The sequence below is a fragment of the Triticum aestivum genome, chromosome 1B, assembly GCF_018294505.1.
Source record: "Triticum aestivum cultivar Chinese Spring chromosome 1B, IWGSC CS RefSeq v2.1, whole genome shotgun sequence".
NCBI classification, from domain to species: Eukaryota; Viridiplantae; Streptophyta; class Magnoliopsida; order Poales; family Poaceae; genus Triticum; species Triticum aestivum.
Genome location: NC_057795.1, coordinates 664,479,863 through 664,492,271, shown reverse-complemented (window position 1 = coordinate 664,492,271; position 12,409 = coordinate 664,479,863). Strand labels below are relative to the sequence as shown.

Genomic DNA, 12,409 nt, shown 5'->3' with positions numbered 1-12,409 from the left:
GAAAAAAAAACAGAAAACGCGTTTTTTCCCTTTCCGAAAGAGGCACGCCCGTGCCTCTCGCGAAAGCACAACCTTGCCTCTGGCGGAAGCAAAACCGTGCCTCTCGCAAAAAAAATGCATTTTTTTACGCAAAAAAATTATTTTTTTTCGAAAAAAAAATTGGTCGAAAAGCTAGGGAAGACCGGTAGAAAACCAAAACGTCAAAAAAACAAAAAAAAACTTTTAAAAAGCCGAAAACGCGTGCGTAATAATAAAAAAAAAATCCAAAGGGAGCGCCCAGAGCGCGACACATGGCGAATGGCTATGAGCGCGCCAAGTGGCGCTGATCATTGCGAGGCTCCCGAAGGAGTGCTCGTTAATTAGTTGCTCCCTTTTTTTAGATTTTTATGTATTTTTCTTAAAAAAATCAAAATAATTGGGCCAAAATGGCCCCCAGGTCATGGTCCATAAAGGCCACACGTGCCCTGCTCAACCCGTTTGGTTAATGGTGCGACTATGTCTCGCTTGACGAGAGATAGTAGCACATCTCGCCTCAACAGGTGCCAGAATGGGCCGGCCCAGCGCTGACCACAAGCGTTCAACGCTCTTTTTTCTCACCCCCCCTTTCCCAACTTTTCTTTCATTTTTCGCTTTACTTTTTTATACTTTTGCTTATATTTTGGAATATTTCTAAAATACCTATTATAAAAATCACTTTGCAGACTAATTTGAAAAATGTTAATCACTCATTAGAAAAATACGAAACATGTATAAAAAATGTTTCTAATGTGTACAAAAATTGTACAATGTGTATGAAAACAAGTAGACATCAAAACATATATATGAAAAAAAGTTAATCATGTATATGAAAAATATTAACGTGAATATAAAAAATATTCCTAATGTATGCAATAAAAATATGTATATGAAAAGGTAGAAATCAAACATATATATGGTTTAAGAAATGTTAATAATGTATGTAGAAAATGTTGAACATGCACACACAAATATTCCCGATATATACAAAACATGTATTACAATGTGTATGGAAAAAGGTAGACATAAAAAAAAAGTTTTCAAAAATATTGATCTTGTATGCGAAAAACAATAAATATCTATATAAAAAATTTTCTTGGCGTATGTGAAAAAAGTTGACATCAAAATATATGTTTGATAAAAATTAGGTATTTGGAAAAAATGTTCAACGTGCACACAAAAAATGTTTATATGATGTTCACGTGGGGTCTTAATTGAATCCGAGTGAACGAATAAAAACACGAAAAATGGGTCGCCGGGAGGGGGAGGGGGAGGGGGATCCCTCGGGTGGGAGACATACGATATACTCGCTATAAGTGAGATGCAGTCTTTGCGTTTAGTTAATTTGTCGTGCCTGTCCCCGAAGGCGAGACCCGTGTGCCCACACGGCACGACCCGCTTATAAACATTCCTCTGCATGTCGTGCCTAGGCCAGACTGTTGCCGACCTTTGCCATGAGTTGAATTAGACATGAATTTAGACTCAAATGGGAGGCTCACAATCTCGCAAAACATGGTCTTTCGTTTGGAGTCCATGTGTGGTTAGGTCAACCCGTAGATCTTCTCTTCTTCGTATCTGTAAACACTGCAACGGATTAATAAAGTTATGCGAGTTTGTGTAAAAAAAAGAGTAAATATTTGCCCCCTTCGCTCTATCCTGCAAAATACGAGGGCCAGTACACAAAAGCGGCAGGGGGCCTTCCGCAAAAGTGCCAGCAGCACCGCCCTGGCGCCGGATCTCGCCCATCCCTCTCCCATCGAACGGCCCATAAGTCGCTGGCGCAGTAATCCCCACGTCGCACAGGCCACCTTCTCGACCACAGGCTCGCTAACCCTAAATCTCCGCCTCGTCCGTCGTCGCCACCACCATCGCCGTTCCGCCGCCGCCGCGCCGTACCCCAGGCGCCCCCGCTCCCGCCTGCGGCCTCTCGCCCGCGCCGCCGTCCCCCGTTCTTCCCCGCCGGAACGTCGAGCCCCTGCCGTCTCCGCCGCGTCCCTCCCCGGTCTCGGGCCGTCGGGTCTCCTTTGCTTGAGGTATGAGCCAGGCAGTTCCCACCCAGCGATTCCCTTGGTTAATCCCTCCCGATTGGGAGGAGGCCTTCGCAATTTCTCGGCGCACGCCATCTAGATCCGCCCCTGAGGATAAGTAGCCCACCCGAATTTGCAATTAGGTCGAGGTCTGAATTGGGTCAACGATCTTGTTTGAAATTCAATAGGGTTTGTTCTTGTTGGGATTTGTTGGGAAGTTCTGAAGTTGTGTGTAGCAGGGGGCCTAGAATTCAATGGGACTTTGTTGGTTAGGCGGGGGGTGTGGGTTGTTCATTGCAGGTGTTCTTTCCTACACTGCAAACATCAGAATCTTTCGGGAGTGTGAGCATGTCGGGGTGAATCAAGGGGATGGGGGTTTGCCGCATTCATTTGTGCTGATTATCTTTGGTCCATCACTTCAAATAAAATTTGACCCATAGACGCTTTGTTTTATTAGCAAGTAGTGGAAAGCGCCTGCGGAGGCTGTGGCTCGAACAAGGGTGGGCAGGCATGCTGCTAGCCATCTGAGCACTGCTCTCATTAGTCCATCTCTTACGTTATGTCACATGTTTTTTCCAATGGGTTTCCTAGTAGTAGTACATCTCAGATAAGCCAAACATGGTCTTTCTTTTGGTGCCTAGTTGTTCTGAACTTTTCCCCTTTTTTGTACTCTCTTGACCGCACTAGGTTGTGTGTATTACTGACTTCTTTATCTGTCCGTAGTTTCTATTTTGCACTTGTCTTCATATTGCTAATGCATGCTTAATACATTTGTCATAAGTTACTACTTATAATACTGCTCGTTTTAGATGTTGGGATCTAATACTGTATCTCTACAGTTTGTCATTGTTTTGGTTGCAAATGGCGACTGAAGCTGCCTCTCACATCTCTGGCGGTTCGGAGTCAACAACGGTGGCTTTGCTAGAACAACTTACTGAAGTATTTGGCAAGCTGAAGTCCCACACAGAAGCATCCCTACAATTGCAAAGTGGCATCCAGTGGGAAGATATCAAAGTACATTTCCTGAACCTTGAGAAGTCATACAGAAGCAAGTGTGATGAACTGGAAGGAAAGCAGAAGGCATTAGAAGAACAGAAAGCTGGAGGTCGTAGGCTGATTGCTGAGAAAGAAGCTGATCTTTCTGCAAAAGAGCGTGCTTCTGTGAACAAGCTTCAGGAGCTGAAGGATGCTGCCGTCTCTACCCTAGCAGAGGTGCGCAAAAAATATAATGTCGAGCTTTCTGAGATACTTGATGCCAATGGAAGCAAAGACAAAAAGGTAAAACCCCCAACCGACGACACCAATGCATCGCTCCCTTCAGACGAGCATAACTCTGCTAAAGGGTCGGGCAAGCCATCTGAACCTTCACCAGTTGAGGTTAAGCCGCGCCCTGCACTGAAGGAACTCTGTGAGCAGATGGACGCTAAAGGCCTTCTGAAATATATTTCAGAAAATTCAAAAAAACTTGCTGGCTTTCGTGATGAACTTTGTGTTGCACTAAAATGTGCAACTGACCCTGCGCGCTTTGTACTTGATTCCTTGGAGGGTTTTTTCCCAGACCAACTGCCTGGGGATAAAAATTACTCCGCTCAGGGGCAGCGCAGAAGCTGTATTGTTTTGATGGAGGCTCTAGCACATTCAATAGGAATGAAGGAGCCGGGTGGCAAACACCCTTGGAGCTCTGAAATTATGGAGCAAGCCAAGGCAATTGCCAATGAGTGGAAGAGTAAGATAGCTGAGGTTGACCTTGATGCTTCTGATGGCTACTCATTGGAAGCACATGCATTCCTGCAGCTTCTTACAACTTTTAATGTTGATTTGGTGCTTGACGAAGATGAACTATACAAGATTGTAGTTGCCATTTCTCGTCGCAAGCAGACTGCTGAGCTATGTCGCTCTCTTGGTTTGACTGAGAGAATACCAGGTTGGTATCCACTCAGAATGCCGCAAGGCATTATCATCCCTTAATTTACCAGGCTGGTGCCGGTCATGATTTACTGCTAGGCCCCACAACCATCTATGGAATAAATAGCTTACTACTATGTGAATACTGTAGACGTTATGTATAAATGCGGTATTCTATGGTCCTAGTGCTGATCATTTGTTCTGCAGGTGTTATTAACGAGTTGATTAAGAAACACAGGCAAATTGATGCAGTTCAATTCATACAAGCCTTTGGGCTGTCAGAGGCTTTTCCTCCTGCTCCTCTCTTGAAGGCATATGTAGATGAGATAAAAGGCTCACTTAACAATAAGGGGGATGCCGGTGCAACTCCTTCAGTGGTCTGTTCTCTCTACTTACTTTTTGACACGTTGTTGATTTTCCAACACATGTTAGTTATTAGTAGTGCAGGATTTATCAACTCCACACTTCTTGCTTTGGGAATTCACTGTTAAAATACTCTTCTTTATTTTCTTGCTATAAGGATTGTTCATGTTGATGTATCAGGATGTATTTGGTATACACGAGTTATCAGTAATCTTGGGCACATTTAAATTGAGTAGTCATAATTGAGAAATCTGCTGTTGTATTTAGCCCCCAAAAAACTTTCGTTGAGGCAGGTGGGAAATTACTTTATAATCTGCTTACATGGTGCTGCTATCTGTGAATGATACAAGACTGAATTATTAGGTTGTCTAGCACCCAACTGCCTCATGTCATTCCCTTGTTTCAGAATCCAGAGTAGTTAATGTACATGGTGGATTATTGTCTATTATTGCTTTCTGTGCTTTAATAGTTTCATGTTTAGTTTTCCTGCCATCTTATCCAGTTTGCATTTTATGTTGAGAATTTTGAGCTAATTGTGTTGTGATTTGGTAAAAAAAAACACATGTGCAGGATGACTTGAAGAACCGCGAGCTAATTGCATTGAGGGCCATAATCAAGTGCATCGAGGAGTACAAGCTCCAGAAGGAGTGTCCACTTGGGCCTCTCCAGAAACGCATCAACGAGCTGAAACCAAAGGGCGCGAAAAGGCCATCGGGTTCTGCTAACCGCAACTACGCGAAGAAGCAGCGGGTCTCTGGCAGTGGCACTTCAGCTCCTCGGAGGCCCACTGTGGCAGCTCCCCGCAGGCCCGCAGCTCCAGTCGGCACATGGCAGCAGCGCGCCCCTCCGCCGCCGGTGCCCGCCTACCCCGACAGGTACGGGGCCGCCGCCGACCGGTACCACTACGCGCCGCCGCCTGCCGCAGCGTATGACGCGGCCACCTATGCCGCCTACGGCGGCGGCGGCGGCGGCGAGCAGTACAGGGCCGCCGCCCCAAAGCCGTACCAGTACAACCCAGGATCAGCAGCAGCCGCCGCCGCAGCGTCGTACAACAACATACCCCAATATAAGGTCGTGTATGGCGGCCCCGGCGCCCAGCCATCCACGGCTGCGGGCGGCTACGCGCCCTACGGCGGAGGCTCGGTGGGGCAGCAGCAGCCGCAGCCTGCTGCTTCCTCCGGCGGCTACCTGAGCTACGCCGCCGGGTTCGGCTACCGCCCTTCTCAGCAGCAGTAGAGGATGTGAGCTGAAACTACCCTGTTAGGCCTTTGCTCTTGTATGCAATGTGTACTTCGCTCTCTGGAACCACCCTCCGGACCTTAGAGGAGTGGTGGAGTTGTTTACCATCCATCCATCCATCCATCCCCTAGGGCATCTTGTAGGTGCTGTAACTTGCTTCTTTTTTTTCCCAAATCTTGTCGATGTAAGAAGTCATAAAGAGATTTGTGGTGCTACGTGCATCTTACTTAATATTTCTGTCTGCATTAGCTGTTGCCGTGGTTGCTTGCTTGGAGCTGTGCCTCACATCATGCTGCTGCACATATGTTGGTTTGCCTGAATAATATTTGTGTTTGATGCACAAACTGCATATCCTAGCAGAGGAAGACATTTACCTGGTTGAATCGGGGAGACTTCTGTCTTGCAACAAAATCTTGGCCCGCACATACTTTGAAAGCACCTCCGGCCCTGGTTGAGGAGGAACGCTCGAATTGGCCGTTTTCTCACAGCCAGACCCGAGCGATGTAACTTGAGGCACGTGAGGAGCCACGCTTGAGACGTCGTGTTGCTTCCTGAAGCGTCGTCATAACCAACCCCCCCTCCCTCTTCTCTCATCGCTCACTCCCCCTCTCTCTCTACTTACATCACGACGAGCACCGACTTCAATCACAGGTCACTTCATCGGCAGGCATTCGTCAATGTTGGCTAGTCCTTTGTTCCCAATGGAATCGGTTTGCATGTCCACATTCAATTACGCATCACGCGGTAGACATCGAATCTACCTCTAGCCTCGAGGCTTGTAATCGTTGACCTCCAAGGGGGGTGTACGGTCGCCTGGCTTAGGCGCCTTGACCACCATCTCCAACGCTTCGTCATTGCCAGCGTCCTGAGGCTTAGCCGATTCGCCATTGGCAGCATCCACCATCTCCTCCTCGTCTTCTTCCTCTAGAACGATAGTGTCGACGCCACCACGACGGCTGAGTGGTCATCAGGAGCCTTTGACAAGCCTGTACTTGTCCCATTTGACTCTCTTACCTGGATCGGCCGACCAGCAGTGGCGTAGCTAGGATTTTATGTTAGGGTGGTCCAATTGACATGAAAAAAATTGCACCACGAATTCAATTAAACCAACATATGCATACAAATTATATCAAAAGCATATATCAATAAGGTCTTTAAAATGATAATAAAATTCATGGTTAAGTATTAAATTCGCGTAAAAGAAGATAACACGCCTTATTTGTCGGGATAACACCTTCTCAAGACCATGAAAACTATTATTATATCATTTTCATTCACTTTGGAGAAAGCATCTCGCTCGATGTATATATAGGGTATAGCACAATAGAAAGAGATGCTATGTCGCGGGGTCCTCTTCATTTTGCAATAACTGTACACAAACATTAATTTATTAGTTATCAATTGGAATAAATCCTAATGATCAGTCAGTTCTATATATCAATTATGATCAATCACAAAAAATAAAACTATACCTTGCACTCTCAGATCTCAGCTTAACTTGTTCAAATCTTCATAGCAAAAGAAATTTACACTTTGAATTAGAACAAAATATCTTACTTTAGATTGGAGTAGTAGGATGAAAAACTGACCAAGTGGTGCTCAACCTAACTAGGTTGTGCGTGCGTGCGTGCCTCGCCGGCCGCCTGTTGGCCGCAGCCTGCAAGTGTCCTTCGCCCGGCCGCCGGTCCGTCGCGTCGATGAGTGCCCTGTCGGCCGGCGGATGCACGCTTGGGGCTACGGGGCGATGGCGGATGACCGATGGCAGATGGCGCTCGCTGCTAGGGTTACAGAACTGGAAGAGGCGACGGGAATCAGGAAGGTCTTCTGGTGTCGATCAATCAGCGCACACACGAACATTCACGGAGACTAACAAGCCAATCCTTCACGTGTACATGGGCTGAGTTGGGATTGCTTTTTTCTTTTTCGTTTTTACAGACTAGTAGTATACTAATGGGCTGAATTCCAGGGTGGTCCATGGACCACCCTGGCCACCCTACAGCTACGCCACTGCCAACCAGCCTCATCCATGGCCCACCGTAGTATGTCCACTGACATAGGGTCAGGTACCAACCTTTCAACTCCGTCTTTGCCGCCTTCGACAACACCATGTTTGCCACTTTATGCATCTCGTCAACGTTCTTTAATCGAGGGCACGCCTTCATGGTCTTCACGAACTTGGTGCGGTCACGGAGCGAGCCCCTCCTATGTAACCTGATACATGACCCTACCTACGTAACCTTCCCACTAATTCTGTCTCCCCACGAATTTCACAGGATGGGCCCCTCCTTCCACTCTCTTTCCAATCACAACCTGACAAGTGGTTAATAACGTAAAGATTACTTAAATTTTCGTGGATGTAGCGTTGCTCATGGAGACGTTGTGTTGCTTCCCGGAGCTCGTCATAACCCCCCTCACCTTCCTCTGATCGCTCACTGCCCCCTCTCTCCACACACTGGTGGCGGCAAGCATCAAAATGAAGATCTAAACGGCGAGCACCGACATCGATCACATGAGTGGCGTCAGTTGCACGTGAGGAGCCACGCTCGAGATGACGTGTTGCTTCCCGAAGCGTTGTCATAACCCCCCTCACCTTCCTCTCATCGCTCACTGCCCCCTCTCTCCATTCTCACATTGGCGGCGGCGAGCATCAGAATGAAGATCTAAACGGCGAGCACCGACATCGATCACAGGCCTCATCACGTCACCGACAGGCATTTGTCAATGGCGGTTAGTCCTTTTGTTCTCACTGACAGGCATTTGTCAATGGCGGTTAGTCCTTTGTTCCCAATGGAATCGGCTTGCATGCTTGCATTTGATATACGCGTCACGGTATAGACATCGAATCTACCTCTAGCCTTGAGGCTTGTAATCGTCGACCTCCAAGGGAGTGTATGGTCACCTGGCTTAGGCGCCCCGACCACCATCTCCACCGCTTCGGCATTGCTAGCGTCCTAAGGCTCGAACGATCCGCCATTGGCAGCATCTAGAATGATAGTGTCAACGCCACCGCGACGGCTGACGGGTTATTAGGAGCCCTGACAAGCTTGTACTTGGCCCGCTCTATGACCTAGATCGGCCAACTTGGCCTCGTCCATCTCCCACCGCAGTATGTCCACTGAGATAGGGCCTTGAACTCTGTCTTTGTCGCCTTCAACAACATCATGTTTGCCACTTTATGCTTCTCTCAACACTCTTGAATCGAGAGCATACCTTCATGCCCTTCGCAAACTTGGTGCGGTCACGGAACGAAGACCCTCCTATGTAACCTGATACATGATCCTACTTGACCTTCCCACTAATTCTCTGTCCCTCCGAATTTCACGAGATGTACCCCTCCTTCCCCTCTATCTTCAATCTATACCTGGCCATCTGCCGGGCTAGACCGGGCTTCGGGCCGGGCCTACCAAAGCCCGATGCAAAAAACCTAGGCCTGAGCCTGGCCCGGCCTGGCTGTCGGGCCTAAAAATCGGGCCCGAGCCTGGTCCATCATGCTAAAAGCCCTCCGGGCCTCAGGCCACGGGCCACGAGCCTCTTCCTTACATGGTGAATACGACGGGCCCGGGCCCAGCCCGGCCTGGCTGTCGGGCCTAAAAATTGAGCCCGAGCCTGGTCCATCACGCTAAAAGCCCTCCGGACCTCAGGCCACGGGCCACGGGCCGGGCCTCTTCCTTACATGGTGAATACGACGGGCCCGGGCCCAACCCGGCCTGGCTGTCGGGCCTAAAAATCTAGGCCCAGGACCGGCCCGTGGGCATGGTCAGGTCGGGGCCTCCGGGCCGGGCTGCTCATGGCCAGGACCACTTCAATCACAACTTGAAAAGGGGCCAATCACGTAAAGATAACTTGAATTTTCGTGGATGTGGGGTAGCTCGTGGAAAAGAAGGGCAATCTCCTCGTGCCCCCTCCGCGTGGTCCATCAACCCTTTGCGAGCCCGCACCGCCAAGGCGACACGCGCAGGCACACTGTGCACGCACGGGAGGAAAAAGGCAGGAGTTATCGCCACGGCCCACGGGTGTCGGCTGGGCGGCGCGGCTTGCATCCCACCCGATGCAAGGCATCGAATCGCGCCAACCGTCCGCGTGACGGCTGCTCCTTTGTTCCCTCCTACTTTCCCCTGCTCCGCCGCTCGCCCCCTTTCTATATACTCCTCCAGAATCCACTCCCCCACTCCACTGCCGACCCTTCCCGAGCGCTCCTGCGTGTTCACAACCAAGATCCATATCTGCGGCCGTGAGATCAGATCAGATCAGATCGACCGAAGTCCAAGGAAGAAGGAGAAGCGGCGGAGGATGGCGGACTGGGCACCGGTGGTGGTGGGGGTGGTGCTGTTCGTGCTGCTCTCGCCGGGGCTGCTGTTCGAGATGCCGGGGTCGCACCGCCACGTCGACTTCGGCGGCCTCCACACCAACGGCAAGGCCATCTTCGTCCACACCCTCCTCTTCTTCGCCGCCTTCACCATCCTCACCCTCGCCCTCCACATCCACATCTACGCCGGCTAGACTGACACCCCATACCCCATAGATGCGCCATGTACTACCAATACTACTAGCTAGCTCTTGCCTGTCCGCGTGCTGTTCTCTTGCTCGGTAAATCGATCCCCTCCATGTAATCAATCTGCTTGTAATCCAATCCCTGCCTGCAAATCTGGTGAAGAAGCGTGTTGATTGAGGTGCTGTGCTGTGCCTGTTTATTTATCTGATCCGATCTGATGTGATGTGATGAGATGTCTCTGTCACCGTGTGAGGATCGATCTGTTGCAACAGGTTGATTAGCGACCCACTTCAATGGTAGCTTAGCTTAGCTCGTCGTCGTCGCTGGGTATGAGGTCTACGGTGAAGTCGGAGTCGTCCGTTCGGAGGTTGCCGGTGATGACGATGACGCTTGCGACTGCTCGGCGGATGTCTTTCCCTCCTTGTAGCTCTGTGATCCCATGTCGGTGCCAGGTTGGCCGGTGGTACCCATTTTTTGTGGGTTGGTTCTATCGGTTTTAGCCTGGTTTTCCGTCAATTAACCAGGCAATTCTCACTCCTTCTTAATCAATGAAAATGGTAAATCTTTTGCCTTGTTTCAAAAATATATATATAGCTCATTGCTAAAGGAAAATTGCAAAAAAAAATCAAAAAACAATTTTTTAAGTTTCAAGAAATGTGGTTCCTAGCCGAATTTAAACATAGATACTACAATCCGATTCAAACTACATTGCAAATAGACGAATTTAAACTAAAAAGATTCCAACAAGATAAAACTACTCCCTCCGTTCGGAATTACTCGTCCAAGAAATGAATGTATCTAGATGTATTTTAATTGTAGATACATTTATTTTTGTGACAAGTAATTCCGAACAGAGGGAGTAAAAATAACTAATCGCTTTCGTTCTCGAGCTTCTTCCAACCGATGCAGTCGTCTGAGTCACCATTGTCAGACCGAAGCCGGAGTTGCGCGAGGATAGGTCGATGACAACCCCTTCGGATGGCCCGGCCTCGTTCCCCCTTGCACAGCTCGAGCCTTCGGTCTTCGGTGCGCGAGGATAGGTCGATGACAACCCCTTCGGATGGTCCGGCCTCGTTCCCCCTTGCACAGCTCGAGCCTTCGGTGCTCCTCGACGACGAGCTCCGGATGATTCCGATAGAGCTTCGCCATGTATTCCTCATTGGCGCGTGCCGCCTCGAGCCGCTCGAAGGCCACCACAGAGGATCACTGCCTTCACGTCGTACCTCGCCACTAGCTCAGCCGACTGAAAGGAGCCAGTGATGGTTGGTGTTCTGGTCCTTGATTTCCGACACCCACAACCCCATGGCCGGTGTCGCACACCGTAGTACTTCCTTTTCGACGACGACAGTGGTACATTGGCGGAGGAGGAGGGGGGAGGCGTCACTGCGTGCTCGGGTCGGCTGCGCATCATGACGCGGATTCACGCTCGAATGAACTACAACGACCTTTGACGGTTGGATCCTGCCATTTTGAGGGCGGCACTACTTGAACTTTGGGTTGTGGTGTTGGTGGGAACGTCGGTGGAGGTGTGTGGTGGATTTGGATGGCGCCAACGTCAATGTGGTGCGAGCGAAAGAAAGAGGTGGGGCGGGGAAGACGAAAATGTATCCTGAGATTGAGGCACACAGATAAGTAAATACACACGACGGCCGCCATGAGGAGTATAGTCTTTGAGGGGTTAAATCGGATGAGGATCTGACTAGATACGATTTAACTCATCAAAATGTTTGGTTTTGAGGGATCGGTTAGAGATGCCTTAATGTTGTCTTTTTATCATGAACATCCACACATCATTAGACAACATCCCCATGTGCACGTGCATTTTTTTTAACTTCAAAATTTGAAATTTTTTCCACTCATTCAAAAATTCGACCTCCATGGATACTTAAAAATGCCCACCGAGTGAGATCGTGAAAATCCGCCCCTAACAGGAGTCAAACCCCGGTCTGCAAGGTGTGCCACATCGACCTTTGTATGATATAATTGTTTACGAAGTTATCGTAGGCACCTCGTCGTCGACGGCGACGTCCCTCCCACCAAATGCGCATCGTCGGAAATTCTGAAATAAATTTAAAAATAAATGCGAGCAACACGATTTAAACCCTAATGGATTGGGAATACCACAGTCCCTCTAATCATCCAACCACGTATGAGTTCGTTCGGGTGGATCTTTTTGTTAGGTGGAGAGATAAATCAGTCGTGATCGTGACGTGGCTTCGCGTGCATACGACTCCACGAGCATCGCCGTGTCTCATGTGGTACACGGCTCCAAGAGACGGTCTAGTCGTGTAACATCACCACTTCGTCCTTTCCTTCCCAAGGTGCCGTGGTCCGTGGAACGAAGTACATCTACAGGATTAGCACAGGA

General features: G+C 49.0%; 2 protein-coding genes across 2 annotated transcripts; both read left to right on the top strand.

The window, feature by feature from the left end:
- Window positions 1-1,778: 1,778 nt before the first annotated feature.
- Window positions 1,779-5,797, top strand: LOC123146371 (FRIGIDA-like protein 3). Its single transcript, XM_044566031.1, has 4 exons — window positions 1,779-2,048; window positions 2,882-3,966; window positions 4,155-4,324; window positions 4,881-5,797. Exons 2-4 carry the CDS (start codon window positions 2,904-2,906, stop codon window positions 5,544-5,546), a joined length of 1,899 nt encoding a protein of 632 aa, XP_044421966.1. The 5' UTR covers window positions 1,779-2,048; window positions 2,882-2,903; the 3' UTR covers window positions 5,547-5,797.
- A 3,847-nt stretch (window positions 5,798-9,644) lies between these two features.
- LOC123099231 (uncharacterized) lies at window positions 9,645-10,218 on the top strand. Its single transcript, XM_044521404.1, has one exon. The coding sequence runs from the start codon at window positions 9,840-9,842 to the stop codon at window positions 10,047-10,049; it is 210 nt and encodes a 69-aa protein (XP_044377339.1). The 5' UTR covers window positions 9,645-9,839; the 3' UTR covers window positions 10,050-10,218.
- The last annotated feature ends 2,191 nt before the right edge of the window (window positions 10,219-12,409 follow it).